At 33.3% G+C, this 15,589-nt stretch overlaps 2 protein-coding genes across 4 annotated transcripts in view; one reads left to right on the top strand and one right to left on the bottom strand.

The window, feature by feature from the left end:
• Positions 1 to 3,051, bottom strand: part of LOC107677644 (bromodomain-containing protein 9-like) — a 14,021-nt gene extending 10,970 nt beyond the window's left edge. The window contains exons 1-4 of the mRNA XM_016472630.1: positions 2,973 to 3,051; positions 1,784 to 1,998; positions 807 to 896; positions 196 to 331 (exon numbers count right to left, since the gene is read on the bottom strand). Coding sequence (XP_016328116.1) covers positions 196 to 331; positions 807 to 896; positions 1,784 to 1,998; positions 2,973 to 3,024 — 493 coding nt within the window. The 5' untranslated portion in view covers positions 3,025 to 3,051. The remainder of the gene's footprint in view (positions 1 to 195; positions 332 to 806; positions 897 to 1,783; positions 1,999 to 2,972) is intronic.
• A 65-nt stretch (positions 3,052 to 3,116) lies between these two features.
• trip13 (thyroid hormone receptor interactor 13) lies at positions 3,117 to 12,902 on the top strand. 3 transcript variants are annotated; one of them, XM_016472648.1, is made up of 15 exons: positions 3,135 to 3,208; positions 4,063 to 4,163; positions 4,935 to 5,088; positions 5,649 to 5,775; positions 6,678 to 6,733; positions 7,563 to 7,653; positions 7,741 to 7,813; positions 7,895 to 7,958; positions 8,039 to 8,125; positions 9,622 to 9,728; positions 10,024 to 10,177; positions 10,264 to 10,376; positions 10,454 to 10,523; positions 12,510 to 12,581; positions 12,666 to 12,902. In XM_016472648.1, the coding sequence occupies exons 2-15, from the start codon at positions 4,081 to 4,083 to the stop codon at positions 12,672 to 12,674; spliced, it is 1,260 nt and encodes a 419-aa protein (XP_016328134.1). In that variant the 5' UTR covers positions 3,135 to 3,208; positions 4,063 to 4,080; the 3' UTR covers positions 12,675 to 12,902. The 3 variants fall into 3 exon arrangements, with proteins under 3 accessions (XP_016328133.1, XP_016328134.1, XP_016328132.1); XM_016472647.1 differs by having other exon boundaries at positions 3,117 to 3,187; positions 12,510 to 12,902; XM_016472646.1 differs by having other exon boundaries at positions 12,510 to 12,902.
• The last annotated feature ends 2,687 nt before the right edge of the window (positions 12,903 to 15,589 follow it).

Raw genomic sequence — 15,589 nt, 5'->3', positions numbered from 1 at the left:
TCACAGACACATTCTGGGGACACCAGAGACTTATATTACATATTGTAAAAAGGGACATAATATGGCTCCTTTAACTAATGTTAACAAATGAATAATTACTGTAACAAATGTACTGCTTATTAGTTAATGCATTTACTAATGTTAACTAATAGGCAGGCCCTTATCATTTTCATAAAATTTGGAATATAGTTGTACCTTGTTGAGTTCGACAGGCTCGTACGGGCCGATCCGCCTGCTGCTCCACTTCTACTTTCACTCCAGGAAGAAATTCATCTGCTTCTGATTCCGATTCGAATTTGTCCCGCTTCCGCTTCTTCTCCTCTGGAAGCACCTGTGGCACAACGTTCCTTTAGCAACAGCACTCAACTAACTAATTGTGACCCTGGACCACAAAACCAGTCTTATAATTATTGATTTTTCTTTTATGTCAAAAATCATTAGGATATTAAGTAAAGATCATGTTCCATAAAGATATTTTGTAAATTTCCTACTGTAAATACATCAAAACTTAATTTTTGATTAGTAATATGCATTGCTAAAAACTTCATTTGGACAACTTTAAAGATGATTTTCTCAATATTTAGATTTTTTTGCACCCTCAGATTCCAGATTCTCAAATAGTTGTATCTCGGCCAAATATTGTCTTATCCTAACAAACCATACATCAATGGAAAGCTTATTTATTCAGCTTTCAGATGATGCATAAATCTCAATTTCGAAAAATTGACCCTTATGACTGGTTTTGTGGTCCAGGGTCACAATTATCCTCTGGATCATCATCATAACGCAGGCTCTGATGGCTTTACCTCCACGGGCTTCGGCAGGGTGAACGGCTCCACTGGTGCACTGGCAGCGTTTTCTGACTGCTCTCTCTCACGCTTTTTCTTTTTCTCCTCCTGGATCAAATACACACAGCATTTGTAAGATGAAAGGTAAGTAACTAGATAAAAAAAAAAATGTGAGTGGCTTTGGCCTTTGCAATCTAGTGTTATTTTAGTATCACTGAGATACTATTATAATTTTTTATATATATATATATTTTGAATTATTTTTGCATTTCCATTTTAATTTGTTTAGTAATTTTGTTGTGTTTTGTCATTTTTAGTTTTTTTTTAAATAAAATGTGTCTATATATTTTTTTTTATGAATGTTTATTTCAATTTTAGTGCATTAAGTTAAACTACATTTACAAAGATAAATGTTGTTTTGGCAACTCGCTGAAATAAAAAAAAAAGTTTTATTTATATTTCAATTTTATAACACTAAATATTATTATAGTTTTATTAATAGTATTTGTTTTTAGATTTTCCATTTTCAGTATAATGTTTGTTAACGTTTTAGCAATTTTGTTGTGTGCTTTTGTTATTTTTGTTTTTAAATGTCTATATAGTTTGTATTTTTTTTCTTTCAGGTTTACGTTGCATTATGTTACATGTTTAATTCATCAAGTAACATCCAATTATTCTCTTGAACTTAGTTACTTTAGTTACTGCATTCTGAATCCGATTTTTGTGTAAAAATGTCTTAACTTTTGGCAGTCCGCTCAAATTATAAGGGAAGAAATAGCCTGAAATATCACTTCCGGTTCACTCATCACACTGGAAAGGTCAAAAGCATTGCATTGTGTTATACAGTATTCCATGCAGCCTTGCACATTTCCGTAGAGGTATTAGCTCATCCGATATGATGAATATGCATCTTGAATATTCTCATACTGTGCACAATATGGACTACACGATTTGATGTCTAAATATGAGTGTTTAAGAGTCGCTCTTTCACTCACCTTCCTCCTCCTCCTACCCTCATCATCTACGTATTTCTCTTTCTCCGATTTCTTCTTCTTCTTCTTTTTCTTCTCTTTGTGCCTCTCCCACTCGTGGTCAGAGCGGTCGTCATAGTAACTGGAGTCGTGTCCGGATCCGGAGAGCTCGGTCACTTCACTGCCGCCCACCTTGAGCACCAGCTTCAGGGGTTTATCCAGGGGTTTGTCCTCGTAGTCTGAAAAACCACACACAAAGCCATCAAGAGTCCGTTTGAAATTGAAGATTTATTTGGTACATGAACAGACTTAATGACTTTTTTCTGCTCTTCAGGAGGAACTTCTCATTTACTTCTAGTAATAGACTACAAGGAGCATCACAATACTATAGTGTAAATACAACAAAATACCCCCTGATAGTCCTGTTAAACTAAATACAGCAATAAAAACCCTCTAGAGGTTTGTATTTCCTTTACGATAATCTTTTAGACCAGGGGTTTTCAAAATAGGGTCCGGGGATAGGGTAACAAATGTAAATAATAATAATAATAATATTAAACTAAGTAAATAAACAATAAAATAAATAATACAATATATAATAAATAAATTGTTTATTTAATTTTAAAAATATTATAAACTAACTAAATAAAACATTTTATTAAAATAATAATTAGACCATTATTATCAAATGAACCATTATTAAATAAATAATTTTGTTAAAATAATAAATAAATATTTTTTTAATTAAAATAAATAATAGAAATAAGATTAAAAAAAAAACATTTTAGCAAAATAACAAATAAATTAATAATAGAAAATGTATTAAAGTAAATAAATGATACATTTAACAGTACAGTACAGTACAGAGAGTAGAGAAAACTAAACGTAGTAATGGAATGGAAACGAAATATTTTCCCAATAATATTCTACACATCTATAATATTACAAGCTCACAATATAAACTGTGTCTTTAAACACGCAAACATATTTTAGGATGGAGGTCCTTAGAATCAAACAAATTGAAATCCCCACGATTCAGACAACGCCCAAAAGAAATAATCATGAATTAAAATGTATTACTTGTGTGTTTTTGTATGAATGAAAACAGATATATCATGTATTTATAGACTATTTGGAATGATACACAGACTTGCAGAACACTTAGAATGAATTAAAGCGATTTTCAAATGCATATCTAACATTTTAACGTTACCTCCTTCAACCTTTCTCCACTCGGGTCTGTGTTTCTTGTGCTTCTTCCCCATTTTTGCCCTTATTTATGTGGAAAAATCAGGTCTAATCTTGTAGATTTCGCGTATTTCTGTCTCGCTGCCGTTCTTCGACACAACAGCGACAACAACATTAGCAGTTAACTTCCGGTTTCAGGCGGCGTCGTTTCCGGGGCAGGCTGACGTCAGCGTGAGCGCGGTAAGTTCGAGTTTGTCTGAGGTGAGTGTGTTTATTTCTTCCGTGCTTTCTTCATTTACTTTATCTGTTAATAAACATGACAGTTAACAAAATAAACATCAGCAGACCCAAGAAATCAGAAAACTAATTTTCCGTTCGTTATTTGATTCGCGAGATCCTGCGTGATGTTTACGACAATCAAGGCTGCGTTTCAAAATGTAGTGAGCTCCCTAATTAGACCCCATGTTTGCGTGATCGCATAAAGAATACAGTGGCACACTGTTATTGTTACTGTGGGGTTAAATATCGCTTGCTAATTGGTTGCTTATTAATTAGCTGTTTGCTAGTTTCTGCGAGGTTGCCAAAGGGTTTATTTATAAATGTGACCCTGGACCACAACAAACCAGGCCTAAGAGTCTTTTTTTGGGGAGAAAGCTGAATAAATAAGCTTTCCATTGATGTATGGTTTGTGAGGATAGGACAATATTTGGCTGAGATACAACTATTTGAAAATCTGGAATCTGAGGGTGCAAAAAAATCTAAATATTGAGAAAATCATCTTTAAAGTTGTCCAAATGAAGTTCTTAGCAATGCATATTACTAATAAAAAACTAAGTTTTGATATATTTACGGTAGGAAATTTACAAAATATCTTCATGGAACATGATCTTTATTTAATATCCTAATGATTTTTGGCATAACAGCAAAATGTATAATTTGACCCATACAATGTATTGTTGGCTATTGCTACAAATATACCCCAGCGACTTAAGACTGCTTTTGTGCTCCAGGGTCACAGATGTGATGTTGTTTATGTCACCTGGTTACACCACAGTTGAATTTGGTGTTGTGTAGATTGTTATTCGTCGTCAGACTGTGTGCTGTGTGTTTTTCAGTTAACAGCAGTTTGAGTAATGGACATTTCTGACCATCACATGACTGATGTCGGCAGCATCCGCCCTGATGTGCACATAGAAGTTCATGTCAAATCTCAGAGGTAAGTCATGATTTAATGAACTCTGCATTATTCTATAGGATGAAATAGACACTGATTTAGTTTCACATTCACATTTAGTTTCACAGTCATTCCAAAAGAAATGAAAATGTTGTCCAGCAAGGATGCATTAAATTGATTAAAAGTCGACAGTAGAGACATTTATAATGTTACAAAAGATTTCTATTTCAAATAAATGCAGTTCTTTTGAACTTTCCATTCATCTGTGAATCCTGAAAAATAAAACATATCACGGTTTCCACAAAAATATTGTGCAGCACAACTGTTTTCAACATTGATAATAATCAGAAATGTTTCTTGGGCATATTAGAATGATTTCTGAAGATCATGTGACACTGAAGACTGGAGTAATGATGCTGAAAATACAGCTTTGATCACAGAAATAAATTACAGTTTAACAGATATTCACATAGAAAATTGTTGTTTTAAATTGTAATAATATTTCACACTTTTTACTGTATTTTTTATCAAATAAATGCAGCCTTGGTGAGCAAAAAAACCCAAAAACATAATTATTAAAAACACTGACCCCCAGTGTATATCGAAATGCAATAACAGTCTCGAAACAACTTTTCTTTTATGTTGACGTCACAAACCCCTGTTATTTTTGCAGACACTCCTCCCTCATCCAGTTGTTTCTCACCCTACTTTTTTTCCCTCATTGAATATCCTTTTCACTTTTCTGAAGTAAAATGAGTTTCTAATGTCTGTACTTACCTGCATGTTTTAAACGGTGTGAATTTGTGTTTGCAGCACAGCTAAGAGGTCTGAGGTGAGGACGCATGTGTTGTCACTGCTGGATCGACACAGCACCGTTTTAGGCTCCTACACATGGACAGAGTTTGATGATGAATTTCTAGCCAAAAATGTGGAGTCGGTCAGTGTAGCGGATTTAACTGGTCCAAAAGTAATTACAGATTTTCGTTGTCATCTGTGAACATTCTGCTTTATATTTGTGACCCTGGACCACAAAACCAGTCATAAGGGTCAGTTTTTTAAAATTGAGATTTATACACCATCTCAGGTTTGTTATGATAGAACAATATTTGGCTGAGATACAACTATTTGAAAATCTGGAATCTGAGGGTGCAAAAAAATCAAAATATTGAGAAAATCATCTTTAAAGTTGTTCAAATTAAGTTCTTAGCAATGCATATTACTAATCAAAAATTAAGTTTTGATATATTTACGGTAGGAAATTACAAAATATCTTCATGGAACATGATCTTTACTTAATATCCTAATGATTTTTGGCATAAAAGAAAAATCAATAATTTTGACCCATACAATGTATTTTTGGTTGTTGCTACAAATATACCCCAGCGACTTAAGACTGCTTTTGTGCTCCAGGCTCACATTTCATATACTGAATTTTGGAATGTCTAATGCATCTGTTTTGAGGAGTTTTTACACGTTATTTTTTTAGTCTGAGGTTTATGGGTGTGATATTTCTTTTATATCCTACAGCTTGTGGATCTGAAGGTTCACAACCTTTGTATCCATATTTTCTCTCTGAATGATGACAGTCCGAGCATGCTTGCTCTGGAAGAGGAGGAGGAGCTTTCGGCTGCCAATCATTGGCTCCTCCCAGCAGGTGATTATGCATGACACGCCCCTTTTAATGCAAATCACATTCAATGATTCCTTTAATGGAATCATTCACCCAGAAATTAGAATTCTGTGATTATTTACTTGTTCCAAACCTGTATGCTGTTATTATGTCTGTAATATAATGCAAATAGATTTTTAACACTTATGGTTTTTTTAACTGTTATGTTTTTTTTGTCCTTTTTTGAGCTTGTCAGTTTAAATCTGCATCCATTTCAAATAGAATAGAATTGAATGGAAAATAGCAGCTTAAACATTTTATCTAATATGTTATTGTCTGTTTCACTGGAAAAAAATAAATAAAATGATAATAAGGTTTGGAGTGACATGGAGGCATAAAATAATAACAACAGAATTTTATTTTTTGCATTAACTGTTCCCTTAAAAATAGTTCTTTGAGTCAATGCTCTTCTGTGTCAGGGTTATAGTTAACTAAACCTAAAACTTTTTTATTTTATAAAAAACATTTAATCTACCTGAAAGGCAATGTTTCTCATATTAGTTTGATGAACTAAAACTGAAATAACAATTAATTGAACTATATAGACATGTGTAAAGAAACAAAACTACTTAACTAAATTACTAAAACTTTAACCAAAATTGGAAAATAATAATAAAAATATATTTTATGTGATTGTAATATTTCTACTTTCCTGAGAATCTTTTTATTGTTTTGACAGCATTGAAAATGTTTTTAATCGAAGTTAATCCAAATTAAATTTTTATGGTACAAATGGGTCTTAATTAAATGTTAATCTAAAGTATGGTTTTCACCACAAAAAAGGCATGAAAAAACAAACACACTTATACACAGTACATTGTTCCAGAGAGCTACATAGTATAAGACTACAACATCATCATCATCATTTTCTTCTTCATGTCTTCCAGCTGAGTTTCATGGCATTTGGGAAAGCTTGATTTATGAGGAAGGCATCAAAACACAAGTAAGACAAGCATATTCACAGTTATCTTGGAATTACTTAAATTATGTAGCAGAATTATGCTTACTGTCTTGGCAGAAATAGACGGTATAACCAAAATCCTGTATCACAGCAGAGGTAATTTTATATATATATATATATAACAATATACACTACCGTTCAAAAGTTTGGGGTCAGTAAATTTTTATTCTTTCTTTTTTTGAAAGAAATTCAAACTTTTATTCAGCAAGGATGTGTTAAATTAATAAGAAGTGATAGCAAAGATTTATATTGTTAGAAAATATTTATATTTGGAATAAATGCTGTTCTTTTGAACTTTTTATTAATCAAAGAATCCTGAAAAAAGTATCACAGTTTCCAAAAAAAAAAATTGGCAGCACAACTGTTGATAATTCTAATAATAAATCAGCATATTAGAATGATTTCTGAAGATCATGTGACACTTTAGACTGGAGTATTGATGCTGGAAATTCAGCTTTGCATCACAGAAATAAATTCCAGTTTAACAGATATTCACATAAGAAACAGTTTTTAAAATTACAATAATATTTCACAATTTTTCCTGTTTTTACTGTATTTTTCATCAAATAAATGCATCTTGGTGAGCAGAAGAGACTTTAACATTTAAGAGACTAAAACATTACAAGTCTTACTGATCCCAAACTTATGAACAGTAGTGTATATACAGTACACACACACACAGTGCTTAACAATTTATTAGACCATCACCACCCATTGGTCCATATTCCTGTCTATCTGTTGAAATGTTTTTTTTTTTACACTAGCATATATAAGCCATAACATGACCTTTGTCTTCACTTTGTCTCTCCAGCTCTTGGATTATGTTTCGACAACAATTTTCTTCTCTGACAGAAATGTCGACAGCAATTTGATTGCCTGGAATCGTGTCGTGTTACTTCACGGTAAGACAATAAAAGCTTGCTTGAAAGCTCAGCAGTTTCTGTCTTCTGCCATGTTTATACAGTTGCGTGTCTTTCCTAACCCCTCAGGGCCGCCTGGCACAGGGAAGACGTCTCTGTGTAAAGGACTTGCCCAGAAACTTTCCATCAGACTGTCTGGCAGGTGAGACACCTTCATAAAACCAAAAAGGCAGCTGCTGGGCGTCCCGTGCCATCATTATTTGTGTGTTTCCACTCTGAACAGATATGCACACAGCCAGTTCGTGGAGATCAACAGCCACAGCCTCTTCTCCAAGTGGTTCTCAGAGGTACAGCTGGATCCGTCTGCTCTGAAACGCTTCCTCAGATCCGTGCCTGAAACCTCATTAACATCTGACTGCTTTTACAGAGCGGGAAACTGGTCACAAAGATGTTTCAGAAGATCCAGGAGCTCATCGATGACAAAGATGCCCTGGTGTTTGTCCTGATTGATGAGGTTCTCTGTTTTTTACATCATTAATGTTCACTCATGTCTTTTATTTTGTTGCATTTGACTCACCCTTGCTTAACAAAACCACTTAAACCAGTCTAAGGTGGTTTGTTGGCTCTTAAATCTGGTCTAGATTGATGGTTTTAGAGGGGTTTTGGGCACATAACAGCTGTTTAGACTGGTCTCCCAAAACCAGCTAAGATAATCAGACCACTTTAGACTGGTTAATAAAAGCGATAAACCACAAGAACCCTTGTTTTACAGTGATATTGGCACAACAAAGCAGCTCATGGTGAAACATTGTAATTCACATCCTTTAATGAATGATCGTTTGATTAGAATTGAGTCTGAGTGAAATCACTTTTATTGGTTGCTTGGTTTCAATTCCAGCACAATTTTTCCAAAACAGCTTTGATATTTTGATATTCATTTTTTTTTCATCCTTTAACAAACCATTAGTTATAAAAATCATTTTGTTTAGGCAAAATGTACAAGCAAAATAATTTGGAAGAACGCAGCTCTGGGTATTTAGTACAAGTTTTCGGAATTTTTTTTGTTTAAACAAAATTTACACAAATGATGCATTATCTTATTAAATATGCACTAATTTGTGCATACATTTCCGGAACATATTAGACATGTAAGAGTATTTTAGATATCTCTTTCTATCACTCTATAAATCACCAGAAAAAAAAAATCTCAATGTTTTTAGAAGTAAAATATTGAAATATTACAGTAAATATGCAATATTTCACCACAATTTTATAGACCCAGTAAGTGAAAGTTTTAAATTTACAACACAATTGAGCACAAAAGTGTATTTGGAAAATAATTTATTTCAACCACTAGAAATACAGTCATGAAAAGTTAAGAAATTTTGCTATTTGACTATTGAAATACTGTAATGATATTATTAAAGCATATTTTAAATAGAATATAGTAATTTCAATACCACTTAATGTAATTTAATACAAAAAAATGATTTTGTTGTTATATGAATGAGCTTGGAAAACAGCCTAAAAATGTGCATAATTTTTGTGCCATTCATTGAATGGCTCCATTGTGTCAGAAAAAAAAAAAATTACCCAACGTTGCATTGTTTGTACAATTCGAAAAATGGTCTCAAATTTCTGTATGTTCAAAATTTTAGTGCATTTAATTTTTTTCCATCACTAGACATATATATATATATATATAATACTAATAATATAATAATAATAATAAAATATATAATATAATAACAAAATATAAATAAAAGTAATAATAAAATATTGGAATAAAATAAAACAATTAAAATAATAAAATAAAATATTATTAAATGTCGAACAATTTCTTTGTAAATATAAATTTGTTACAAAAGTGTTAAAAATCGTGCATTTTGTGACTTGAGCAAGCTGTGGCATTTAATATGTTTTACCCGTATTTAGTGAAAGTTCGCTGTATACAAACATTGCAGTTCTGCTCCCCTGAGTTTCTGAGGGTTAATAATGTGTGTTCGTCAGGTGGAGAGTCTCACTGCCTCGCGGAGCGCCGCTCAAGCAGGAACAGAGCCGTCTGACGCTATTAGGGTGGTCAATTCAGTTCTGACCCAGCTCGACCAGATCAAACGGTCAGTTCCTCTTCATCTGTTCTGCTCTGCTCACTTTCATCTACAGAGGCATGCTTGAAATCAGAATGACTAGTTACTTAATGCACCTTCTTGCTCTTATTGTGCATGATTCATTGTAAAGTATATTTCAATAAATAAAGGTTTATTTTTGTAGTCTTTCATCATAATATAATAACCTATTCTACCGTCTGATGCCATCTTGCCCTCCTTTTAATGCAAAATGCATGTTGAAATACATCATATAATGGATGGGTTCTTGTGCAGTTAATACAAACCTTGTGTTTCGCTGATTCAGGCACCCAAATGTTGTCATCCTCACCACATCCAACGTCACAGAAAAGATAGATCTGGCCTTTGTGGACAGAGCTGATATAAAGCAGTACATCGGCCCCCCGAGCGCCAGCGCCATATTCCACATCTATCTGTCCTGTCTAGAGGAACTCATGAAGGTGAGCGTGTTTTCAGTTCCTTTAACTATTGAACGTCTATGTTCTTCTGCTGAACACAACAGTATCGATCTGAACCTTCCCTGCAGCGTCACATCATCTACCCCAGACAGCAGCTGCTGAGTTTGGAGGAACTGGGCACCATGAACTTCATGGAGAGCGACGTGACCCGTCTGAGCTTAACCCTGAGGAACCTCGCCCAGTGAGTGTTTGCTTTTAATGCAACTAGTACTGAAAGTCTCCGAGAATGGATCTTCACGAGTGTCTCTTTCTGCACAGGAGGAGTGTGGGACTCAGTGGACGAGCCTTGAGGAAAATCCCATTTCTGGCTCATGCGCTCTATGGAAAGGTACTCGTCTGTGTACAATGTTATATGTGATGTTTTTAGTATTAAAGCATGGTAAAGCACTGCAGTGCATGACCTTGAGTGGGTTATTGCTGTGATGCAAGGATGGCAACAGCATTAATTATTAATAATAATCAGAATAAACAATTCTTCAATAAGTAATATTGTTCATTAGACTAATTCTATCATCAGGTTTACGGTTGACAAGCAAGGCAAGTTGATTAATCACAGTACATTAAGACTATTGTTTTGTATCATAAGTGTTCTCAAGTGTTATGTTTAAATATGCAAACAAACCATTATCTAATGAACATTTCCAGAGCACATTATTATACATATTAGTGTTTATTTTGGATATCATCTTTTTATCCTTCCAGAAAATACTGTCGACAGCCACAAAAAAAAATCACCAGGTTTTTTTTAGAGATAAATTATATATAAATATGCAATAGTTCACCATTATTTTTGGATACAGTAAGTGAATTCACAACATAATTCAGCACACAAATGTATTTTAAAAAAATAATATTTTTCAACCAGTACAAATACAGTCACATTTAAGGAATGTTACTATTTGACCATTAAAATTCTGTAATAATCAGTGTTGGGGAAAGTTACTTACAATTACCAGTGTTGGGGAAAGTTACTTTTAAAAGTAATGCGTTACAATATTGTGTTACTCCATAAAAAAAGTAACGAATTACGTTACTTAGTTACTTTTTATGAAAAGTAATGTGTTGCGTTACTTTTGCGTTACTTTTTAAATCTTGACAGGGGAATACTGAATCGGTGTTGTTGTTTTTTTTTTTTTATGTGAGTGAGATGAATTAATGCATATTCATATTTATTTTAGAACTACAGTAACATCTTCTGATTCTCTCAACAAGGGGACAGGAGAGCTGTCAGTCAATAAATTGGTTAAAAAAAAGTAACTTGCATTACTTATTTGAAAAAGTAACTCCGATATTCTCTTGTAAATTAAAAAGTAATGCGTTACTTTACTAGTTACTTGAAAAAAGTAATCTGATTACGTAACTCGCGTTACTTGTAATGCGTTACCCCCAACACTGACAATTACAATATTGCATTACTATCTAAAAAATGCCTAATTGCGTTACTTAGTTACTTTTTATGGAAAGTAATGCGTTACTTTACTTTTGCTTTTTTCTTTTTCTTTTTCCCATCTGGGCTGGGCTTGCTTGTTTGTTTTTAATATTAAAAAAAGTTCAATTTCTCTCAACATGGGAAGAAATTGGGAAAACAAAGTCCGTTATGTATTTTAAAAAGTAACTTAGATATTTTCTTGTAAATTAAAAAATAATGTGTTACTTGACTAGTTTCTTGGAAAAAGTAATCTGATTACGCAACTCGCATTACTTGTAACGTGTTAGCCCCAGTACAGGTAATAATATTAATCTAGGCATTATCTAATGCAATATGCACAAATTTGCATACATTTCAAGTACAGAAATCTGAACATAGGATAAAGTCAAGTTCAAAATTCTTCTCATTTTGTTGAGATATTAAAATTAAAGATGTTTTGAACGTCTCATATTCATCACTCCATTAATCAGAAAATACTGTCAACAGCCAAAAAAAACAACAACAACATGTTTTTAGGATTAAAATGTCGCATAAACCAGGTGAATGATATGTGTATATATACATTAAAAAAAAAACTCTAGAGAAAAAATCCCATGGCATTTAAAGATATGTATTGGAATTTAAATCTAAAGACACTTATACAGATACTTAAATGTGTATTTTGGATGTTTTCTTTCCTCTAGTCTGAAAGAAGACATGCTATGGAAGCAAAATAGTACAAAATCTCAAAAATTGACTAGTTGTCCTGACTTAAGTTGGTGCATTAATATGCAATGTGCATCACAGACCACAGATTTCTTTCATCTGTTTATTTTTTTACAGCAGAAATTAAATATGCAGTTTAGTCTTTGTTTGTTGTGATCACGTCAACTCTTCTGTCTCCAGTCCTCCACATTGACAGTCGAGGGTTTTCTGAAAGCGATGGAGCGCGCCGTGGACAAACAGAGACAGGAACAGGCGAGTTTGGTCAACTGTGTTTGAGCGACTGACGTTCTGCTGTTGTATCATAACGGTTTCTTCTTGTTTTGCTTGCTAATTCAGCGTTTCTAGTCCGTTCACCAGCTTCATCCTCTGAACATGTTGCTAATGTTGTCCTAGAACAAGCCAGTGTTGTTTTATTTCACATTTGAGAGTTTAAAACGGCACTTATCTATGAGACTGAGTAATCTGCTAGGTAACATAAGATATTCATAAGCTGAAGATGTGGTGTCCAAAATCCATGTTTGAAATGTGCAATGTAGCAGCTGCTATTTGCATATGAAAAAAAAAATATTTTTTTTTATGTTCAAGTTTTATGTGTGTATATATTTAAATCGTTTAATTAAATGAGAGAAAAAAATCACTCCTTTTGCATCTTTTTTTCTGAATTGGACCTAAAATGTTTTAGTTTAATCCACTGTAATTTATACATTGCAACCAGGAGGTGTCATAATGGTGCTACTGCAGGAAAAACAGCATGCATGAATGCATGAAACGCCTCAAATACTGTAGATATTATCAGATGCACCAACACTCAGACAGCTGTTCTTATTTATATTAGAAACTATTTGAAAAACAAACCGGGTTTGTGTGCTAACATGCATTCAGTTTTGATTTGGATTTCAAATCCAGTCTTTAGGACTGACTGTCCTCATTGTCATCATGCAAGAGGTTTGTACAAATCACATTTTTTTATGATTTGTTTATTTTATTTGGCATTTTTGCTGGCTTTCTGAGCAAAGCCTGAATATTTTTGGGGGTCTTAAAAAGTCTTAAATCGCCCTTCCACAATTTAAAGCATTAAAAAGGTCCTAAATCATAGCAGAAAGTCATGGCATTAAATATTACATGCACTGCAAAAAATTAATTCCTCAGTGTTTTTGTTTTCAAGTACAAATATCGAAATATCCTTAAATCAAGATGCATTTACTTGAGATGCAAAATTAAGAAATTAAGTCTAATTTTCTGAGAAATTGAACAAAACGGAATGAGTTTATGCTTAAAGCAAGAACAAATATCTGTCAATGGGTATGAAAATTACTTTTTTGTGTTTGATTTAAGTTGATGTTTCTGACTCTATTGGCAGATATTTGTTTTTGTTTTAAACATAAACTCGCTTCATTTTGATCCATTTCACAGAAAATAAGATGACTTATGCCATATTGCCTTTCAGGTGAATGCATCTTAGACATTTGCACTGGAAAACAAGACTAAAATACTGCAGGAGAACATTACTTTTTTGCAGTGTGATCAGAAGCTACAGTAAAATTTATTTACGTATTCTAGTGTTTAGGAGCAAAGGTTTTCAAACCGCAAGCTGCTTTTTGTAAACATGAATTAAAAAGTAATTGAGATCAGTACGAAGTTGTATTTTCAAACTTTGAAGTGTTTCTAATGCAACTGATTGGGTGACATTGACGTATTTTGTTCCTGTCAGATACTGGTTGTTTTGTTTAATTTCGAAGAGATTTAAAACTAAAATGCATAACATGCATTCATTCAGAGTCAGCTTTCTCACATGTTGTTTGACCTTTTGTCGTTTAGAAACCAGTTTTGGCACCATATTTAAATCGGCCTGCTTTGATGTGCTGTTTGGAAATGTTCAAGTTGTGAGAATTTGTTTTATGCGAATCCCATAATCACAAAGAGATGCTTGATGAGTACCATCTCCCGCCGATACCGGATCAAACAGGTAAACACCTGCGAGCCATCATTGTGCAGCTATCCGTATGGCATTCCTCTGATATGATGTGAGATTAAAACATGTCAGGCTGCAGACTAGATAAACAAAGCCATAATTGCAATGTCTGCAGGCTTTTTTCTCTTCCTGACAGTTCCTCGTCCTAAAACATGCAGCTGTTTGAATCTAATCAGTGGAGGAAGAAAAAAAATCGTCAAAAGCCTTATTGTTGCAGTGTTTTATACCACTTTTGTGGTTCGAAACTGCCAGCGAGTTCCTAAACAAAGCAAACACTATAATGCTGCTGAATTTCTCAACAGTTTTCGGGTTTCTGGCCTCAAGTGCTGGAATATCAGTGGAGCTGCCAATAGTAATACATTAGTTGAAGAGTTAACACGAGACGTTTAAGGCTGTTCTGTAGGATTGAAGAGAGATACATGAGCTTTTGTTTGAAATAAAAGAATGATTTATGCTGCTTATTGGCAAATCAGTATTGCAAATCTCTCTCCGCTCTTTAAGTATTGCAACAGATATTGCAAACGCAATTTGCTTTCATCTCTTGTTTTTCTTTTTTTGTCTTTCTCTAACTGATTGCATGTGAAAAAATGTTCCTTTGGTGATCGTGCAAGTATGAATTGCCAACTAGAGTTTTGCACTTTCTGAAAAAACACACTTGTAATCAAGAAAATAAAAATGTGCTTAACTTATTTAAAATTTCTATTAAACTTCTAAGCTATTTATGTTAGTTTTAGTGTTTATTTTATTTTATTTTTTTTTAAGGTACGGCGTAAACATGTTTTCAAAGTTGTACATAAAACAGATTATTAGAGTAAGTGTTACAAAAAAATACTATTTTAGTCTTTTTTCTTAAAATTTTGCATTTAATTGAATGTTACTGTGGCTTTGTAATTGTGAAATTTACTAGTAATTTCTGAGTGAACATTTTTTCTACACCATTTTTTTCAGCATAGCGTAGATTTATAATATCAGCCTTTTAGTGATTATTGCCCTTAAAGGCACAACATGTAAGATTTGTTTATTAAAATATCCAAAAATCACTAGAACAGTGTTATATATTTTTCTGACTTGTGTACTTACATTATCCCAAATGTTTCGAAGAATGTTTAAATCCAAAGAAATAGCAATTTTAAATAGTGGCTCGTCCCTGGTCATTGTGTCGCCTGCCAATGACATCATAACCCCTCGATTTCCGGTTTTGTTTTGTAGAAAACATGGAAACACCAAAGACGCTTTAATATGTTGTGCGTTTTAATAGACCGGTGACGACCGCACAGAGTAGCATAAT

The sequence above is a fragment of the Sinocyclocheilus anshuiensis genome, unplaced genomic scaffold (genome assembly GCF_001515605.1).
Source record: "Sinocyclocheilus anshuiensis isolate Anshui unplaced genomic scaffold, SAMN03320099.WGS_v1.1 scaffold796, whole genome shotgun sequence".
In the NCBI taxonomy this organism is placed as follows: Eukaryota; Metazoa; Chordata; class Actinopteri; order Cypriniformes; family Cyprinidae; genus Sinocyclocheilus; species Sinocyclocheilus anshuiensis.
The sequence above is the reverse complement of the archived record's forward strand: the minus strand, read 5'-3'. Positions and strand labels throughout refer to the sequence as shown.

Coding starts and splice junctions, on each gene's coding strand:
- trip13 (XM_016472647.1), top strand. CDS start 4,081: ATGGACATTTCTGACCATCACATGACTGATGTCGGCAGCATCCGCCCT. Junction 4,164..4,934: donor GTTCATGTCAAATCTCAGAG/GTAAGTCATGAT, acceptor TTGTGTTTGCAG/CACAGCTAAGAGGTCTGAGG. Junction 10,524..12,509: donor CTCATGCGCTCTATGGAAAG/GTACTCGTCTGT, acceptor TTCTGTCTCCAG/TCCTCCACATTGACAGTCGA.